At 43.4% G+C, this 21,203-nt stretch overlaps 1 protein-coding gene across 1 annotated transcript in view; it reads left to right on the top strand.

Moving 5' to 3' along the window:
- Window positions 1-21,203, top strand: part of Smyd2 (SET and MYND domain containing 2) — a 47,820-nt gene that overhangs the window by 12,009 nt on the left and 14,608 nt on the right. The window contains exons 2-5 of the mRNA XM_070041507.1: window positions 8,194-8,257; window positions 17,290-17,400; window positions 19,814-19,874; window positions 20,609-20,733. Of these exons, the coding sequence (XP_069897608.1) occupies window positions 8,194-8,257; window positions 17,290-17,400; window positions 19,814-19,874; window positions 20,609-20,733 (361 nt within the window). The remainder of the gene's footprint in view (window positions 1-8,193; window positions 8,258-17,289; window positions 17,401-19,813; window positions 19,875-20,608; window positions 20,734-21,203) is intronic.

The following is a 21,203-nucleotide window of genomic DNA, read 5'->3' as shown; positions in this document are numbered from 1 at the left end:
CTGACCAGGGTTATAATAGGGTTCTGCCACAATTCCTCCAATTTTTATTTCTTGCTAGTGTGACCACCCTCGCTGGGTGAGAGGCTAACTTTGTTTCTGATTGTCTTATTTCAGCCTATGGGGAAGTGAGATTACTGCTGGGCTTTTTTCCCCCCCTTTGCTCTTTTTCATTTGGCTGGGGCTTGCCTGTGTTCGGAAGAGCATGCTTGTCACTTCTTCTGTCACCGTTAGTTAAAAGTAATTGTTATTGCAAGCCCCCTGCATGCCAGGATCATTTTCTTTCATGGTGAAACCCACTAAGCATTCATTTCAGTAGCAGAAAGTAGGGAGCTTATAGAATCAAACCCTTTTTATCTAGACCAACAGCACCTGCGGCAACACTTTAAGTAGCAGGACTTGTTAATTACCCTGCTAACTTGTTGATCTTCATGCCTTCCGATTTTTAAAAAGCGAAGAAGTTAATCACTGTGTGTTTCTCCTCCAGGAGAAAATGACAGGTGTGTGTCATCTAAGTCCTGTTCCAGTCACTAATAATCAAGTACTTGCTTTTTTTTTTTTTTTGGATAACATTTCTTTTTCCTCTTTGTGGATAGATCCATTTCTTAAGTTCAAAGAGCCCCTCTATTCACAGCAGGGTAGAGATTTGCCCATAAAACGAAGGCTTCAGAAACAAATCCTCCAGCCCTGAGTCTGAGTGACATTGTACTGAAAGTATCTCAGTAGTTCTTATCACTTTTTAATTTTTTTAAAAAGAGCACAAAGACTTATTAAAAAGACAGTAGTAGTACACAATAATTATTAGAGATTTGTGGTGTTCTAAGCAGCAGATTCAAGACTGTGTTTCTTATTTAACTTTCACGGCAAACTTAGGAGGTATGAACTGTTTTTATTTTGCAATGGAAGAACTGAGGTTCAGAAACAATGAGTAACTTGTCCATCGTCACATTGTACATCAAGCACAAAAACCCATGAGGATTTGAGATTAGGAGGTGAGAAAGAATAACCCATCCTGTTCATCCTAAATCAGGAAGTGGTCATCGGGAAGAGGGGGATGAAAGCCGAGAGTTTCTTTCTTAAAACTTGAACATAGCTTCTACAATACTAGTCTGGGTACTTTACTGTAGCATCTCCCAAGATTAGCTATACAACCTGACACATCCAGTGGTGGACCATTCATTCTTCAGAAGAGTTACACCAAAACCAGTCTGTGTTGTTGAATGCTTTAACGCAATCCAGGAAATTCTGCATGCATTAGCCTCTCAATCCTGATGCATTACCAGAGGTCGATGGCTCTGCATTCTGGAAGCGCTCTGAAGAACTTAGAATTGCTACCACCTAGGCTGGCATAGACCTATCACCAGGAAATTGGTGGGCTGCACCCCAGGTAGCCAAAGTTGAGGACTCCTGTGAGCACTTAGGATTGATTCACTCTTTAGCTTTCCTTGAGTTCCATCCCTTTTAAGTTCAGCTTGTTTTAGGGGAACTGTGTTTTCTTTCCTTTGGCACAGTCTTTCCACTTCCTGGACAATTCTGGTCAAGTTCCACAGCAAATGAAAGTTTCACTGTGTGTCTTCTTTAGCACGGCGTTTATTCTGAATGACTTATCTGGTGCTATGGTGAACATCAGCCCTCTGAAGTTTCTCCTCCCTCCTTTCCTCCCTCCTAAGCACGCACACCCACACAGTGCAACTACCTGCTCAGCAGATTGTGGGTTGAGTCTCAGCCATGAGAATTCTGAAGAGTTTACGTCTCTCCCCAGCTATGGAAAGAACTGAGCACCTGTCCAGATAATTCAGATATGGCTCACTGCCCCACTCCACTCTACCTCATCTAGACCAAAATAGATCCAAGTAGAGTCTAATGTTATTTGTTATCAGTAACGGTGGCTATCAAAACACTTAGCTTTTCTGCTTCTCCACTCTGAAAAGACAGGCAGGCCCAGGAAGCTGTGAGTTAGGAAATTCCTCTACAAGCAGAAAGGTGACTTGGTGAGCATGATTATAGCAAAATCTACCTCAGAACCAAGCATAGCTTTGCCAGTTCTTTATTCTAACACTAGGATCCTGGATCTGCTCAGTTCCTCTGTATGAGGAACAGGTTAGCTTCTCATAATGAATTAGAAGGACCTTCTTTGCCCAGAAGATAGCAGACTTTTTTTTTTTTTTTTTTTTTTTTTGCAGTCTGCTTCAACTGAAATGGATTCCTGTATTACAGTTGGTTGAGACAACCTCTTTGTAGGAGATGGTCATTTTGAAATGATTCTGTATCCTACCCCATTGATTAACTCGTGTGTATGTGTGTGGGGGGGTGACCACATGCATCTGTGCTCTCATACTAGAGCTTGAACTCAGGGCTTCATGCTCTTGCTTGGCTTGTTTGCTCAAAGCTGGTATTCTACCACTTGAGCTATACTTCTACATCTAGCTTTTTGTTGGTTAATTGGAGGTGAGAGTCTCATGGAGTTTTCTGCTCAGACTGGATACAAACTATGATCCTCAGATCTCAGACTCCTCAGTAGCTAGAATTATAAGCATGAGTCACTAGTACCTAGCCTCCTCTGCATCTTTGACGCAAAGTGACATTACCAGGATACCTCTAGAGCTGGGAGCTTATTCACACCAGAGAAAAGAATGCTTCTCCCTTGTTTCATCATTCTTTTCAATTTATCCAGACACATAGATTACCTTTGCTTCATATAGTCTGTTCGCCTGGATAGCTGTCCTTGAGGAAGGGTATTTTTGCATGGTGACAAAATGCGAGTTCAGATTCTGCTACCTATTTGCTGACTATGTTAGCTTAGTTATTTCAACTCTATGGCCTATGTTATCTTCCTTCAAAAATAGGAATCAGTAATTTCTTCATAGATCTAATGTGATTATTTAGATAGATCAGCCATCTTTTGGTCTCAGGTCCCCTTCATACTTAAAGATTGAACACTCCTCCAAAGAGCCTTTTTTCATGAGTCGTAACTACTAGTCTTAACACTGAAAAATATTTTAAGCATTCATTTTAAATGATAACCATTATTTAAAAATATTTTTATTATTGTAAAGGTGATATACAGAAGGGTTACAGTTACATAAGTCAGGTAATGAATCCATTTCTTTCTGAACAGTGTCACCTCTTCCTTCATTTTCTCAGTTTTTCCCTCCTAACCCCCCCTCCAAGAAGTTGTATAGTTCAGTTTCAACATAGTGTCTAATGAGTATCACTGCTGCATTTGTTCACCCTTTGTCCCACCATTTCTGTGCTCCATGCTGCCCTCCCCCAAATAGATGAACTTACACACAAGACAAAAGGTACAGAAATCAAAAGTAGTGACAAAGGAGAAAACAGGCAAAAAGCAAAATAACAAAAAACTCCTCTTCTTTCTAGTTCTTAGAGCTCATTTTGATAAACATCATTTTATATGATCATATGCACATACCTCTGGAGTCTTTGTGATCCTCTCCTAAGGATATCTTTCTTTGTCTCACTACGTGAATGTTTAGAGTTCTGCAAAATTTAGCAGGTCCAAGTGGAATTTTTTTAATCTTTTACCATCCAGTGTGTTTACTTGTAGATATGTAGGCACAGTCTAGTTATAACAAAGGAGAGAAATAATGCAACCTATGTTTCTTTGGGTCTGCCTTACTTCACTTAATGTAATTTTTTTCAAGTCTTTCCATTTCCTTACAAATAGTACAATATCTTCTTTCTGATGGAAGCATATGCTGTCTTTGTGTGTGTGTGTGTGTATGTGTGTGTGTGTGTGTGTGTGTGTGTGTGTGCGCGTATCACATTTTCTTTATCCATTTGTCCATTGAGAGGTGTCAGAGTTCATTCCATATTCTTGGCTATGAAAACCATTATTTTTTTATTTTTATTTATTTATTAATTATTGTGAAAATACTGTACAGAGGGATTACAATTACATGGGCAAGATAATGAGTACATTTCTTATCAAGCATTGTAGCCTCCTCCTTTGTTTCCCCTTCCCATCCCATCTACCCCCCATACCCCCACCCAACCCTCCTTCTCCCACCCAACCCTCCCCCCCCAAAAGTTGTAAAGTTCATGAAAACCATTATTGTTAACGTAGAGATTTTTTGAGAGACATTTACTAGCAAAACTATTGGTGAGAATGATGGTATTGCTTTACATTTTGCAAATCTATTTAATGTCTGTATTTATAGAATACAGTTGTATTCTCAGAGATGCTGGTGAGTGTGGTCTGTAGTGCCATATTGTTTTGTTTGAAGGATGGGGCAAAGAGCCAACTTGTGTAATCAGAAAGGGAATCCAAAATGTATAATTGGAAAGGGAATACTATTTCAATAGCTTTTCTGATTAAATATGTCTATTCTTTTTTGATTGAACCTTGAAACTCACTAAGTGATATTCTCTTAAAGGTTAGTTATAATGTGCAATCTGGAGTCATTCAGGGATCTTTCTACTCTATTATACTAAAATCTATTGTTTTAACTCCCACTTTAGCTTACTGGGGATTGAACTCAGGGCCTCATGCATGTTAGGCAAGTGCTCTACCATTTGAGCCATGCCCTAGTCCTTGGCTTATCTAGTATTTTGAATGGCCCTTTTAACTGTGACTCACTTTTAAAATATCATAATTGCATCACTCAGTAATACAGATCTTCCCAAAGTTGACTGAGTTCAACAAACCGTATTTAAAATATCACAGTGGCCGATATCACCACCAGTCTCATCCAAAAAGGGTTAAGTGCTTAGAAGCTGTCAGACGTTCAGGGTGGCAGATAGATATTTTCCAGAATTTTAATTTTTGCTGGAAAGCTTCGATTTTTATCATTGGCAACAAAGAACGTTTTCCTGGAAGTGTCAGACTCCCTTCCTTCTTTCAATGGCTTATCTGCCAAATGTTCAAGTCAGAAGAACAACAGTTTGTTTAAAGCTTTTCTTTCAAGTAAAAAGAAGGCATTCCCAGAAAAAAAGAGTGACTAGTTTGGTTTTCAGTGCCAACGGTCACATAGTGTCTCTCTAAGGAGATTGCCATTGTGCTGGTGTTCTGAATGTAGATATGCTCTCTGCATTCTTCCCACTTCATTGCTGAGCATGAGAAATGCCAGCAAGAATTGAGATAATAAAGGTAACATACTTTTCAGTGCTGCAGCAGGGACTTTCTTCTGAGACACTGCCTTGCCCTCCTACTGCAAACGAATGGCACCGAAGGACCAGAGTCCCGGGACGGTTGGTGCTGCTGCTTTGAGTTCTGTGAAGGAGCCCAAGCTCCTTTACTCCCTTCCATGTCTGTAGTGTGAGTGTTGAGATAATTTGGAGAAAGCAGGCAATGTCATGGTATTATTTGGAAAATAGTTTTGACCTCATCGCTCCCAGAAGGAGTCTGTGAAACCCCAGCAGATAGATCCCCAACTTGAGAACCACCGTGAGAGAGTAGAAAGCAGGTACCATATTGCCAACACTGGAGTTCGTCTTTGTTGTTTGTGGCTAGTGGACTTGGTGACTAGCTGGCTCTAATAGGTAGCCTTGGGAAGATGAAATTATTTTGAATGAAATCCCATTAGAGTTCTTGCCTGGCTCTTTTTTTCCCTTTCTCTCCATGAGATGTTTGGTTGAGGCTGAAAACAAGGCTTGGGTTCAGAGTGACTTGAGAAGAAGATTTGTATAATCCTTACTTTCTTTGTATGCTGTTAAACAATAGTTACAGATGTAAATGTAGATATAGATGTACAGTGCTGATACTAGATCTTGAACTCAAGACCCTAGTGCTGTCACTTAGCTCAAGTTGACATTCCACCACTTGAGCCACACCTCCATTTGCAGCTTTTTGGTGATTAATTGAAGATAAGAGTCTCACAGACTGTGCTGCCTGGGCTGCCTTCAAACCATGGTCCTTAGTTATCAATCTCCTAAGTAGCTAGGATTACAGGTGTGAGCCTCTGCACCCAGCTATTTTTATTTGTTCATTTATTGTCTGTCATCGGGCTTGAACTCAGGGCCTGTGCACTGCCCCTGAGCTCTTTTGTTCAAGGCTAGCACTACTCTGGTTTTCTGGTGGTTAATTGGAGGTAAGAGTCTCACAAACTTTCCTGTCTGGGCTCACTTTGAACTGCGATCCTCAGATCTCAGCCTCCTGAGTAGCTAGGGTTACAAGTGTCAGCTACCGGCACCCGGCCTTATATTTTGAATGTGCTAATTTCACAGCCTTTCCCATATGGGATCTTTGCTGGGTCTCCAAGGCTCTTCAGTGGTCAGAGGAAGACAGGCAGCTTATGCAGCTTTGAGATGGTCCAGAGGAGAGGATGATAGAGAAGAGGAAGTTAATGACTCTAGTCAAATCTCAAAGAGATCGCTAACCTAGGAAGACACCAGTAAATGAATGAAATGACGATTTCATATTGCCACATCTATGAAGTGACATCCCCTCACCATTATCTGTTCTCTCACTCATTGAAAGCTCCCTGCCAGGCGTAGTGGGTCTCTCCTTGCTGGCCTCTTGGCATTTCTTCCCAGTACATGTCACTTGGCATGTGCTGACATGTCACTTCATGGTTGTTGTTGAGTGCACCTCTGACCCTTGCTGTCCGGGGATGGAATGCAAGTGGACAGCTACCACGGGTCTTGTTTCTTTCATATTCTCAAACATAGAGTGTAGTCTGGGTCCCGTCAGAATCACCCTGGGTAATCGTCCAGGCTCTAGAATTCTAAATTAGTGGGTTCCTTTGTGTGGACTGGGAATACGTATTTATGCACAACCCCAAGACGTGTTTTCTTCCCACACACTCTTCAGTCTGCTTCTTGGGATCTCCAAGGCTGTCGTGAGGGCTGCCAGGCTGTGTGCGTGGTGCCAACAGTAGCATTTTGGGATCACGCTCTCAACCCGTGGGAGGAGTGTGGTGACTACCTCCTGCTGACGAGAAGCAGGGAGGGTTCTGCAGTGGGAAGTTGTGACATGTCTATGTGATAAAACGTCAGCCTCTCTCCCAGCAAACCCAGGGCTGCTGACGAAGTGGAGGCCTACTCTCCCCCACCCTCGACCTCCCCCCCACAGCATGAAGAATGCCCCTCAAGAGACCAGCCTCCTGTGAAGAGGGAGTTAGGCAGTAGTTTATACAGCTCACACTCTGACTTCAAAGAGGTGGCCCTCCACTGGTTCACAGAAAAGTTCAGAGCCGGGTGGTGTGTCACTAGAGTCAGTGGCTTCACAGTTCTCGGAAGAGCCCTGGCTTGTGTCTCATACAGCGTATGTGTTAGTACCCAACACATGGAAAGCCAGACTCTCCTGTTTGTTTTTTTTTGGAGGGACAAGAAAATAAAGTAGCAATCACCAAGCCAAAATGACTAAACTATGCAGGGGCAGCTAGCCCCTCACTTGAACTCACAGAAGGTAGATGTGTGTAGGAACCAGATCCAGTAAGAAGAACTGGATACCAGAACATACCACAGCCTACTGGGTTCCATTATTGTTCTTTCCATTTTTATGTGTGTGTGGCAGGGCGGGGAGTGGTGTGTGGTACTGGGGCTTGAACTCAGGGGCTTGGGCCTCTCTCTGCCCCTTAGCTTTTTCGCTGAAGGCTGAGTGCTCCATCACTTGAGCCAGGGCTCCACTTCTGGCTTTTTGCTGGTTAATCAGCTATAGTAGTCTCAGACTTTCTTGCCCAGGCTGGCTTTGAACTTCAATCTTAAGATCTCATTCTCCTGAGTCACTACGATTACAGGCAGGAGCCACTGGCACCACCTAGGGTTACATTAGTTTTAAGCTGAGCTTTCTGAACAACATTTGGATGCATTCTCTTCTTCATATGGTGTTTTCACCTGGGTAGGTATGCCCTCATGGCTCCACCGGCTTGTTAAGAGATGAGACAAGATGCAGAAGGATGTGACTTTCTCCAAACTAAGGAATAGTTACACAGGTGACATTAGCAGCCGAGGATTCTCAAGGTCAGGGTCACGAATCAGAGCGCACGTGCTTGGAGTCTTTGGACAGTACCCTTCATTCACACTGTGGGTTGTTGGTTAGCATGGGATTCATGTTTCCCCCTCTAAGGGGTTAATCTGGTTTAAATGTACTTGGGGAAGATGCTATTTATGCAGAGAGTAAGGTAAGGAGAAGCATAGCTCTGCACTTGGCCAGGTGTCTTCTGTTACTGCATGATCTAATGAACCGTCTTGCATCTCTGTGCCTCTCGCCACTACCGTACCCTTTCTGTTTTTAAGGAAAGAAGGATTGTCGAAATGTGGAAGATGCAAGCAGGCATTTTACTGCAATGTGGAGTGTCAGGTAGGTCCTGGGCCAGCTGGCAGGGAGGGCCTCTGTCTTTCAAAATGGGGATCCCAGTGTCCTCTCTTTTTGTCATTGAATGCCAGTGTCTCCCTGCAGCCCCGGGAGGGCATATCCTGCGTGTGTCCATACTGCCCAGAATGAACAGGCAGCCAGTGATGGGTACTCACAGTTTGGGCAACATGTGAGAGCAGAAATGAGGTACAGGAAAAGGGGGGAAGAATGTCACCACAATTGACATTGTCCACTCCCCCCCCCCCCAGGATGCCAGCAATAGATGGCCAGTACAGGTATGACAAACAGAAACCATGAAAACACTCTTAAAGAGTTTTAAAGGTTGCTGTGAGTCTGAAAGTTTAGAATTCTCTAGAGCAGCAACTACTCTTGGGCTCTTGTAGATCAGCTTAGAGCTATATTCAGGTGAGTTCCTGACCTTTCCAAGGTCGGGGGCAGCTGCTGTGAATGTGATTGAACCAGAGCTTCAGAAGCAGATGAGGGTTGAGAGCTGAGGGCCCAGGAAGGAGGCTGGGCATGATGGGTAACTCTCACCTGAATCCCTCAATATGAGAATAGTAGAAGGGATGGTGAAGGAGACAGATGTTAGAGGAACCCTAAGTTGGCCTTTAGAGGGACTAAAAAATGATGTAATGGTGTTTCCCAAGTCAGTTAGAAAACCCCAGTCACACAAAATGGTTGTGTTTCACAGAAAATGCATTCCATTATCTGTTTATTTCATAAACTTTCATAGTCTTTCATGTTATATTTATGTACATTAATTTTTTTAACCTCCATACTGTCCTTGGCTATTTTCTTTTTTAAAAACCAATTACTGGTGACTTATACCTGTAATCCTAGCTACTCAGGAAGCTGAGATCTGAGGATTATAGTTCGAAGCCAGCCTGGGCAGGAAAGTCCATGAAATTCTTATCTCTAATTAAACACCAGAAAACTGGAAGTGTCACTGTGGGTCAAAGTGGTAAGAGTGCTAATCTTGAGTGAAAAAGCTCAGGGGCAGCACTCAAGCCTTGAGTTCAAGCCTCAGACTGACCAAAACCAACCAAGCAACAACAACAAAAAACCTAACCCACAAACCTATTACTACACCTTAGGAAATGTAGGCAGCTCTGTGTGACAGGGAAGCTTTTCTCTGTGTCTGCTCCTCTCTATTCTATTCTTTCTATACCAGTGTCTTGTACCCCCAACTCCTCTTGCCACCACCCCCCATCTGCTCTGCCTCTGATCACCCTGTCACCGTGCTGGCCTCCTGAGAGCATTACTTAGCACTGGGGGTAGTACTTAGCAGTGGGAGTGATCACTAAGCCCCATGTCTCACCTGACAGCAGAGCTCCAGTGACAGCAGAGCTCTTGCCCGAGAGAGCGACGCATACTTGGAGGCCTTGCCTTGGGAAGTTCAGCCTCCCTTTACTCGAGACCCGTGTCCTGCCTGCATCTCCCACTGCAGGCTTTCAAGTTGCTCAGCTCATGTGACACTGACCACACTAATAGGGCTTGTGTTGAGTTTTGAGAGGAGTATGCCTTCTTTGGAAGAAGAGAGATCTTACTTTGCCATGGCCGGTGGTGGAGAGGGTGGTCTATGCTCAGATTATCAGGGTGTTGTAGACACCAGTGGGCCTGGGTTTGGAAGGACACGGTTTGACTTTTTTTTATGTATAAGTAAAACTTCTATAAAAATTAACTCTTTCCCTCCCGGCTTTCTAGAGATGCAAGCACAGTAAACTAGATAGAGTTCACCGGGTAGAACTCCAAATACCAAGAGGCCACGGCCAACGAGCAGGTCCCAGGGTGCCTCCTTACCAATTCTTGGAGTTTGGCAGATCACAAGATAGCTCTGAGATTCAGTTTCTTCAAATAGAAACTGAGGACAGTGATGTCAATCTTGGTGAGTGATAAGGGCAGAAATGAACATTCTATATGAATTGAACAGATGTGAGGAGTTATAAATATCATTGGTAGAGCCCACAGTAAAGTGGAATTGTACAAATTCAGGCTGGATGGAAGCTTAGCTTTCTACAAAGAATAAAGGCAACGGTGTACTTCAGAATGTGTGGCACACAGCCATGTCTCCCAGCACACGCACTGCTGAGTCATGTTTCAGTAGGTCTCAGTGCGTGATGAATCAGCATGGCCCAAGTTGGGATCATAAGGTGCCATTATGGCTCCCAAGGTATTAGCTGGTCCATAGACTCAAGACACCTGCTCTGTGAGCATGTGACCAAGGAGGCCATTCTTTGGGGAGGCTCACATAACCAATGCCTCACAACCCGCATGTGCCACAATGCCTGCTGGTTGCTTTACAGTGAGCACTTTGGACTGTCTGCATGGTCTGCCCCTGAAGCCAGAGGGGTCGGGTGCTCACTCTGTAATAAGACAGTTGCTTGGTGGGGAGGACCCCCACGACTTAGGGAGACAGTAATGTTCAGAGGTAGCAGGCCACCTCATGGTGAGTTTTCACTACTGGTCTCTCACTTAGTTCCAGGACCATGGACCCCGCATTGGGAGCACTTCACGCCTGGCTCTGTTTTCCTCTCTCTGAGTATCTAGTGACCAGTGTCCCCTCTAGGTGGCAAGTGATGACACAGCTCTTGTTTCTCCAGGCCATGTGCTGCATCCACCTTAAGTTTCGGTTTTCTTTCTTCTCCTATTGCTGAGGGAAGAAGCTAAGAGCTGTTAAGAGTTTTTCAGTCTTTTGTCCTAAAGAACTAAATAGGTGTAGGGCAGTGTATTAAATAAGTAGTCTGGGCATAGGGCTTAATACAATTTAAGCAGCTGGAACTGGAGGGCAGTTCAAGGGCTCTAGACAGTAAAGTGGAATTTTACAAATTCTGGACGGAAGCTTAGCTTTCTATGAAGAATAAAGACAATAGTATACTTATAATTTTAAGGAGCTTGTTTTCTGGCCTAAGAGAAAGGTGGGCTTCTAAGAACTCAAGGGTACTAATGGCATATCTTGGGTGAGTTAGACTTGTTGTACAAGGAGTCTGAACTCTGAGTAACTAAGAACCATTTCATTAATATAGGACCTTCCTTTAGGAAGGAATCGGATTAAGAATGTGTTCAGGGTTCCACACACGGGGATGCTTGGATGAGCTTAGCGTGGAGGTTCTGAAGGATAAGATGTGGCACAAATAAGAGCAGCGACAAGGAAGGTAATAGATTCCCCATTGAAGAAAGCCTGGCACTACTGCTCATTGCCTGGGTTTCATTGGCTGGGCCTCAAAGGAAGGCACCACCCACTTGTATTCTGCCGGCGGTGGGATTAGCACCAGACTAGTTCATCCTGCCAGTAGATAAGAATGTAGTGTGAAGTGGTTGAGTGACCTGCCCTAGGTCAACAATGGCAGAATCAGGGTGACCCTTGACACTGGTAGAAGCCCTCTCCCACTGGACAGCAGTAGGCTTGTGAGTCCTGGAGGTCCCCTGTGAGGATGTATCAGAGAAATAAAAGGCACTTTTATGGATGTGAACGGGAAGGGCCCTATCCGATGCTGGTGTCTTGGTCCAGAACCTCACATGAGTGTGAAGGTCCATTGCTCTCTGGTCTTCTTGCCGTATGTGTTCTCCCTCCTCCCCTCTCTGTCTTCAGTGTGTTAGGATTGTACCTTATTTGCTACAGTTGGTCTGTCTCGTTCTGTTTTCTTCCCTCTTAGTTCACTTGGCTCAGTGGGATGGTGCCAGAGGAAAGATTTTAATTGATGCTGCATGAGAAGGTGATAGGATGAAATATAAAAGGCAAAGAAACTCCTTTTTAGTTAGGCTTGTGACTTCACAAGCTGTGTGTTTTAATGAACTATGTTTACTTTTATAAATTGGCCCAGAAAACCAAATCTACTATTCATTCACTCAGACTTCTTTAAATTGCAGCGCGACATATTCAAGGAGAGCAGTTTTAGAAATAAGTTTTTATGTAGAGAAATCGTCATTGTGTGGTCAAACTGTCTGATGGATAGTTCTTGACCTCAAGTGTAGAGAAAAAAAGCCACACTGTGGGAGTGACAGGTTATAAGTATGCTTCTGAAAGTAGAGAGGGGCCTGTTGTGATAGCATTGTTGTTGTTTTTAAAGCACATGTGGAGAGCGTGTAGTGAAAGATGTAGTGAAAGATAGATCTAGGCATTTGTTATGTATTTTATAGACCTGAAGTGTCAGATATGTTTAATCAGTGCTTTTGTAGAACCTTGTCATTGTTCAAGGTAACTGGTGAATGGGACAAGAGTCCTTGGTTCATTCCTCGCTGAGCTCACTGTGATGTCTTCACTCAGTCAGGTGAAGCATCCTAAACCTGGGCTACTCATTTGTCTGATTGCTCAATGTCACGGGGAGGAAGAAGTGTGTGTATGAATGACAGAGTACATCCATTGCTTCTTTGTTATGAATAGAAAGCAAAGCTCCTGTGCCAGGGAGCCAGGGTAGTTCAACACATGGTCCTTTTCCCGCAAAATTGTCAGTGTCTTCCGGACTCCTTTTCCCATTTCTCCTCTTGGAGGTAACAGATGTGCAAAGCACAAGTCCTGTGGCATTTTCTTGCAATTCCACATTTTAGGAAATTGCATATACACATGTGTAGGTGGTAGACCCTGAGCTCTGAAAGCTCTATTAGGACTGTAGAAACACCAGTGCTAGAGCTAGAAAAGAGCATTTCATAATGGATCTTACCACCTTAGCCAGGAAGACCGAATAGCCTCTGCTCAACAGAAAAAAAAGGGGCCACAATAATTTCTCTCCTTCCAGAGTTGGAAATGCTAGTGTACCAGGAAGCAATGTCATAACTCTTTGTGTATCTTCAAACATTTCTGTTCACACACAAAAATCAGTCATGCACAGCACTATCGTGGCTGAAAGTGAGTCAGATGTTTAAAAAGAGAACCAGCAGAAACCCCCCCCAAAAAAGCTCTGTCTTAATTTAAATAGATTGGATTGCTTATGTTTTATCACACCAACAATCTGTGCTCATTATAGAAAAGTCAGAAAGAACAGTCTAAAGGAAGAACAGAATGAAAATCTTATTCCCTGAGAGAAAATTACTAGTAAATCATCTGCATTGGTACATGTCTGTCTGAATCTTTCTGTACATGTATATGTGTGCTATTTTTTCTAGAAGACAGATCCTATTATATATATGGTTTTATAAGGATTGCACTGGCAGGAGTGATTGCTTGAATTTTGAAGAAAAACAGTTTTAGAAAAAACTTAAGAATTATTTAAAAAATCATAGAGAATACAAAGAAAGGAGGTAGGGAGCAGTCATAAAATACAGTGCATAATATCCTACAAAATTTAGAAAGTTGAGGGAGATTTGGGAGGGGAGGGAAGTAGGGGGGAGAACTTTGAAAGGGGTGCATTGATCAAGGTGCATTATATTTATAAATTGCTTTGTTGAGTGGCAATTCCTGTGTATAACTACTTAAAGATAATAAAAATAAATTTGAAAAGATGATATATTTAAATAAACGTACATATTCATTTATACATTTATACATCAGATAAAAAGAGTTGCAGAGTCTGTGTACAATGAAACTACCAATTAAAAAAAAAACCCAAAGTATTAATTAGCAAGATAGATTCTCATTCATCTGCTGTGCCTGTGTTTTGTTTTTGTTTTTAAAAAATTGCCTAGGATGGGTGTTCATAGTTTCTTATGGGCAAAATTTGGACAAGCTGCCTTAGTATCTCCTCTGAGATCTATGGATCCTCATTATGATAGAAGAGATGGAATCAAAATATGCTCACATGGGGATTGGGGTGGACTGTCTCAGTGGTGGAGCATTTGGTTAGCATGTATGAGGCTCTGGGTTGCATCCCACCTGATAAAACGATCCAGTGTTTGTTGTTTGGTTTTTGTTTTTTTTTTTTTAAACATATCTGATATTTCTACCAAATGGTTCCCTCTTTATTTTCTTTTCTAATAATAGAGCTGAGAAGTGCATTTATGATACAGCTCTTTCCTTCTTCCCCTCATCCATATATTATTTTCATCACAAATGAAAATGAGACATTGCTATCCTACTGTATACTATATCCCCCGTGGTGTAATTTACACAATTCTATATTAGCTAGAATTTATCTAGCACTGTGGTTTAACTGCTGTGTGGGGGCTGTATCTAATTATAGGTGCTCTTACTTTTAACCTTGTGCTCTTAATGTGCTCATAATCTGTTTAAAGTCAGACTTTGTCCTCCATTCCTGCCTTTAGGCTCAGTGGAGGCACTTGTTGAACGACTGTGTGAACCAGTAAATAAAAAATTACTGAGGTTTGTTGATCCTGTGCTGTATACCAGGCAGTGTTTTAATTGCATTTTGTAGGTTAGCTTACTGCATCTTCACAAGACCCTTTATATTTGCATGAATGCCTGGTTATCCTAATTTAAAAGTCATACGATTGTTGGTAGTCTTCAGGCTTTGTGGTCTGAGCATCACTGTCAGAAGGTGTAAACTCAAAGACTCAGAATTCTGGACCTGTTAAGTAACTTAGGGATCATGTTATTTACAGCTAAGGAGACAGGTGCAGAGGGATTAAGAGGCTGGCGGGTATGTCATAGCTCTTCGCTGCGGAGCTGGATAAGAATGCCCCTTCCCCCAGACACCCGCTGCTGATCTTCTCCTGATCTTCAGAGCATTCGCTGAAGTGTGAGCCCCTTCCCTTCCATGACATTTGCATGGTAAATGTCAGTGTTACATATTATGTTCATATCAACTAAAGCTGCATTAGATTAATAGATAGTATTAATAAATATTATTTAACTACTATCGTCCAGTCTCCCAAGAGTTTATTGTTGTTGGTAAATAGCAAAGCAGCACCAGTAGCTTGAGGATAACCAGTAGCTTAAAGACCCATGAGGACAGAGATGTGTTCACCGCCCCTCTGTTTTGGGCCCCATAGGGCCTGGTCCGTTCAGTGACCCAGGCCTCTTGGTGTTGCTGCTGGGAAGGAAGCCACGTATCTTGGGGAGCTGGACCTTCCTGTTCCCGTCCCAATGCCTCCTCACCGTGCTCTCGTTTTCAGCTTTGGCTAAAAACAGATCCTCTGCTCCCTTGGGCATATCTTGTCATTTCTTTCTCTCCCTGCTCTCAGTTATATTTGGCATGGTGTTATTTAACTCTGTGATACATCTTGGCATAGAACTTGAGCCACGGGGGGTTGTGCCAAGTATGGCACTAAATCATTCGTGCTACTGTGTGCCTTTCCTTCTTGTGATGGGAGTGGAGGAAGCAGGGCAGGAAGATAGCGTCATTCTCTCAACGAGTCTGCTGAAGGCCCAGGAAATGTCAGACACAGTATAGGTGCCCTGGAATGACAGCCGTGCACACAACAGACTGAGTTCTTCCTTTTTAATGATGTATGAGAGTGTGTGTGTGTGTGTGTGTGTATGTGTGTGTGTGTGTGTGTGTGTGTGTGTGTGTGTGTGTGTGTGTGTGTGTGTGGAACATGGACACAGATACTAAGCCAGAAGACTGTTGCATATGTCACCTCATGGTGAGACGTACTGAGAAGCAGCAGAGAGCAAGAGAAAGGAAGATGGTGTGGAGGAGCATTGTGGGCAGGGTGGTCATGGCAGGTGGCTTGAAGGATGACATTAGAGAGCCGGAGGAGGGAGAGAGCCACAGGGAAGGAAGATTGCAACACACAAGAAGTCATTTAAGGACAAAAGGTCTTGCAGCAAGGTCAAGGTCACGTGCTCGAGTTGCAGCAAGGACACTGCCATGGCTGGGGAGAGCATGGAGGGAGATGCCAGGCTGGAGAAGTGGGGAGCTCCTGTCATCGGTGGCTTCACACATCATCTTGAGGATGTCACCATTTTTTTCCTCCTCCGAGTTCTAGGACTGGATCCTTCTGACTGCTCTCTTGAGCCATGTGTGGGGGTCAGGCCGTGGCAGTAGTCTTGGTAGTAAAATCAGGGTAGCCAAGGGCAGGATCACCAGAGAATTGGACTTGGTGTGTGAGTGAGCACAGTGTCCAGAGTGACTCTTGAGTTTCTGGCCTGAGCATCCGTAAGAATGGGCTTGCCATGTCTGAAGGGCTCCATCAGAGTAATTATAGCATCTATAATGTAATCCCCTCAACCCTAGATCCCTGTAAACCTTCACCCACTTCTTTGGGCCTTCCATCCTTCCATTTTTTTTTCTCTTGAATCCACTTAGCAACTCTCATCTCATCAGATTTTTTAAAAATCAAAGCCTGTGATGACCTTTGTGACCCGCCCCCCCAATCAGTTTCAGAGTCATCCTACGCTATACCCCCATCACTAACCAGCGCTGGCATCCTCATTTGCGTCCTCAGTGCTCAGAGCACTTTCTTCTTTTGTCTTAACACACCTGTATCCTCCTGCCTCCACTATCCCCATCCCAGCAATGAGATCACACCCTCTACCTGTCCATCCAGGGAAGGAAAGCTCCAAGACAAGGGGAAGAAAGAAATAGGGCTCGGGGAGGGGGAGGGGGCTGTAATCAAATGAAGCTGAGCAGTCCATATTTCTATATTTTCCATAGTCGCCTTTATCAGACACTTTGAGGGCCCTTGACAAAGCCCTCATTGTGTTTGCTCTTTTCTTTCTTTCTTTTTTTTTTTATCACCAGGAAAAGGGGACAAGCCACCTATCAGTTATTTGCCCTGACGTGAGAACAGAGCCAGAGCGGGACTGTACCGAGAGCAGAGCCAGATCAGTGGCCAGAGCTCGATCCCTAGCCCCCCTTCTGACAGCCTGCCCAGATAATGGGAAGGTGTACATGTTGTGTGGAATAATGAGGGTCTGCAGAAAGACATGTGGTGCTTGCTGCAAAAACACAAAGCACATTTTCTCATCTCAACCACCACGTCCAAACCCGAGTAAAGGTTACACAGTCCTGCATCTCTGAAAAGATAGTAACCTCTAGCTTTTGTGAGTGTCTTAGCATTTTCCAAAAAGAAACATACTTCCCTTGACCTTAACTAAGGGGCACTTAACTACATCCTCTTTTCCGGTACTTTCTTCTACTGTGTGTTTGTATTTGTTAAGTTTTTAAAAAAAATCTTCCCAGAAAGAAGACTGGCCCATGCACAAGCTGGAGTGTTCGCCAATGGTGGTTTTGGGGGAGAACTGGACCCCCTCGGAGACTGTAAGACTAACAGCAAGGATTCTGGCCAAACAGGTGAGGAAACGGAAGTGTTCAATTGGCAAGGTCAAGGCCATTTCATTTTCTTTACATATCAGAACTGACATCTAAATAACAAATGTTCACCTCTTGGTAAACTTTCTTGGGCTCCATTTCCCGTCACATCCTGGCAGATGGGGTGAAGTAGCACTCTGTGCAAAAACTTGTTTTTTGTTTTTGTCTCCCTTATGCCAGTAGGATGTGGCTTACCCCAGACCAAGAACATAGACATGACTATTGTTAAATGCAATGTTTTGTTTGTTTTTTAGTCAGTGTACATAAAAAAGATAAACATAACTACACAGCATAAGAAATTTGATTTTTAAAAGAAAATTAGAGGGCCAGGTTACTCTGAGAAGCTTGGAGATTTTATCTTCTTTCTTCCTAACATAGAGATCTACTTTATCCCCTTCGCTGTATGGTATTCTTTCTGTCTCTTTACTCCCTTGTTGTGCAGGGACAGGCAAGGAAGCAGAGGGAACAGCCAGGGTGATAGCAAATACTAAGAGAAAAGAGTAGAAGTAGAAACAGAGGCAGATGGCTGGGGAAGAGGCTAAGGGGAAAGAAGACAGATCCCCAGGTGGACAGGTTATCCATCATCAGCAGTCTTCTTCAAAAACCAACTGTTTTTTTTTTCCCCCTTGCTTGGTCAGTTCTTCATGGTTAGTTGCATGAGAACGGGATCCTGCTAATCTCTCAGAATATGAAGACACTTGTGGGCCTCTGAAGTAGGCTGTGGATGCTCAGAAAGCATCAATCCACGGAGTTTTTACCGTGTGGGTGGAGACACTGGTGGCAAGCCTCTGTGCTTTAAATACCTTCCTGTGAGAGCTTTATCCACCTCTATCTTCCTTACACCTCCCAGCACCTACCCGGCTCAAATGGGTCTGTTTTCTGAAACTTGAGCATGATGTAATGATTTACTATGTACTTGTCCCCGGACCAAAGTAGGATGCTGGGTATATAAACAAGAGTAGAACATTCTCAGATTCTGAGATCATCATCCTACTGTGTTCAGACTGGGTCAGGTGCTGCTAAAATAAATAAATAAATGGAACTAATTCGAATATTCAACTCAGTGTAATCAGAGCCATTCAAGGGTTATGGTGGAGTCACACACACTAAAAGATCAGCATCATTCTTCCTTGTAGGGGGTTAACTTTTGGATCCTTAATAAGAAGTTAGTTTTGAGTTTATGCACAGCAGTTAGTTGGGGGGGAGGGAAGGATACAGAGGGATGGTGTGACTGGATGAGATATCTGGGTGAGTAGCCATTAAAGGTATCAAATTGTGCACATTTGAGGATCAGGAGACCAAAAATTTCTGGCTCTTCATTTCCCCTGCCTTACTGGTGTTATTGGTAGAATTCTTAACAGGAATTCAGAAGGAACTGGTGAGCTTTCCTGAATGAAATGCTTCCCTGGGCAAGAAGACTTATTAATCTTCCATTCCATGAATGGAAGATTTCTGCTCTACAAAAGAATGATTGAAAGATTTCTGACCCCAGGAAGGGTAGTCTGAATGCTATGATGAGTTTACACTCGTTTCATTCAACTTTTATTATAATTACTACACTACTAAATAGTCTATTAAATGACAAGTTACCTAGCCATCTTTTCATCTCTATAGGACTTGGTGATTAAAAAACCAGACCATTTGTATTCCAGGAGCTTGCAAAGGATTAGGGGAGACAGGCTACCAAACTACCAAGGGGAAGCTTAACATGTTAACTAGGGAGGTGAGAACACCCTGCGAGACCACCTGTATCCCCAAATTGAATAGCCAGATTACAAAGACGAGGCCTTGGGCCAGCTCCTGAGCTCTGTGTTTGAACTCTTGTCAACACCAAGTTTATTCATGTTCTCAAAGCCTAGCAGGTTTACTATTGTTAGCTCCTCTTGGGGCGTCTAGAACAAAGCCAGCAACACGTTTAAAGTGAATCTGGGCTCACAGACACAACCAAAAGTGTTCTTTTTGAAACACGGAATTTGAGATCATTTTAGCCTATGCTTAAAGGAAGTGTAAAATGGATGGGGGGTTGGATTTTGTTCCTTTTTAGAAGGAGAAACAATAAATAGGATGGTTTGTCTGTAGATTTGATCCTTTTAAGTAAGGACCCTAAAAAAAGTTGTTTTCTGGCCCGTTCTCTCCCATAATAAGCATTTCTGAGCCTACTGTGTGCCTAGTATTCTCAGGATGTCAGAAATGCGGTGGACACTTTGAAAAGCCTTTTCAAAGAGCTCTGTGCTTGGAATGTTGGGCATTCTCAGAGCCTGGGGTGGTAGACTCCTTGGGTAGCTTTCTTCCTTGAAAACTGTCGCCTTCTTCATGTGGACGTGAAAGCAAAAGCACTTCCTTTCAGACCAGTTGTTAACATCTCTGTCTTTGTGATTTCTTCCCCAATTACTAGAAAATCTACCCAGAAAGAACACCTTCGGAGAAACTGTTAGCTGTGAAGGAGTTTGAATCACGTAAGTCTTTCTGTGACCAGCCGGGCAGTTTCTTTAGTCACAAATTTAAGGTGGATTAGGCAAGGTGAAGAAAGGGAAAGGATCATTTATTCACTTAGAGGAAGGATGGTGTTATTTGGACTTGTATGCTATTTTGAAAAATACTTTCTTTGGGGGGGGGTCAATCTGTTTCATGAAAAATACTTTTCTTTTTTCCCCCTCTTGAGTTGACAGGTTTATTAGGAAGTGATTAAGAGCTGGTAGGACCTCACAAGATGAATGACTGCACCCTGAGTCCTGTCTGCTGGCTCCCTTACATGCTGAATATTTTTGGATCTTTGCTGAATTGCAGTCTTGGAAACAGCTGATGTCCCTACGGAAAGACATTAAATCAGGGGTGTCCAGTTGCTTGATCATGACACAGATCCCAAGGCCAAGGGGGAGAGGGGGGGAGTTTGACCATTCTGTGACTGGTTAGCGATCACTACCTCTTCATTCCTGACCTCACTGCTAATGACCACATGACATTTCATGTCATGGGTACCCTCTGTTGGAGGAAGGGAGAAGAGAAAGAGCGTGCTGTTCTTTTTCCAACATTTATTAGGTTAGCCAGGTGATAGGGAAAACATGTTCTGTGGGATTCCACGTGCTGGATTTTTTTCCTCCCTGCTCCTCCGGGCCATTTATGAAAGAAACAGATGAAGTTGGCAATTGAGTGTTTTCTACAGGGAGAATAATGGATCTTTTATCCATAGATCTGGATAAGCTAGACAATGAGAAGAAAGATTTGATTCAGAGTGACATTGCTGCCCTTCATCAGTTCTACTCTAAGCACCTCGAATTCCCCAGCCACAGCAGCCTTATAGTGCTCTTCGCACAGGTAAGAATGCCAGTCAGTGTCAGATAAGGCTTTAGCCTTTCTCTCCCTCAGCCCCTCCGCTGAGCATGTCCTCAGGAAAAGACAAAGGATGACAGCTACATGATCACAAACCTTGCTAGGTGACCTGGGCAGATGAAGGTCCTCTCTGGGCTAACCCTCGAAGAGAGCTAGAGAGGAGGGTATTTATTTTCCTCCCAGTTTTCATGGAAACAAAGGAGCTGCCAGTGTGCCCTGGTTCTCAGGCACCCATGAGTTCAACTCTTTGCAGCAAAACAACCAAATGAAGTTTTCAATTGAATTTCACTTTTCCTCTCTGAAATCCTGCACCCTGGTAGAAGATGCCCTTCTCTGAGTTGCTCCTCCTAATAAGGCTGAGCCGATAACAGCAGAGAATTTGTAGGTACTCTGAGGGAGAATCTCTGTCTGATATCTGAAAAGGACAAGGGGAAGCCCTGATGGGCCTTGGCCCT

The sequence above is a fragment of the Dipodomys merriami genome, unplaced genomic scaffold, assembly GCF_024711535.1.
Source record: "Dipodomys merriami isolate MVZ:Mamm:240054 unplaced genomic scaffold, mDipMer1.0.p SCAF_31, whole genome shotgun sequence".
NCBI lineage: Eukaryota > Metazoa > Chordata > Mammalia > Rodentia > Heteromyidae > Dipodomys > Dipodomys merriami.
This window is presented reverse-complemented; position numbering and strand designations above follow the sequence as displayed.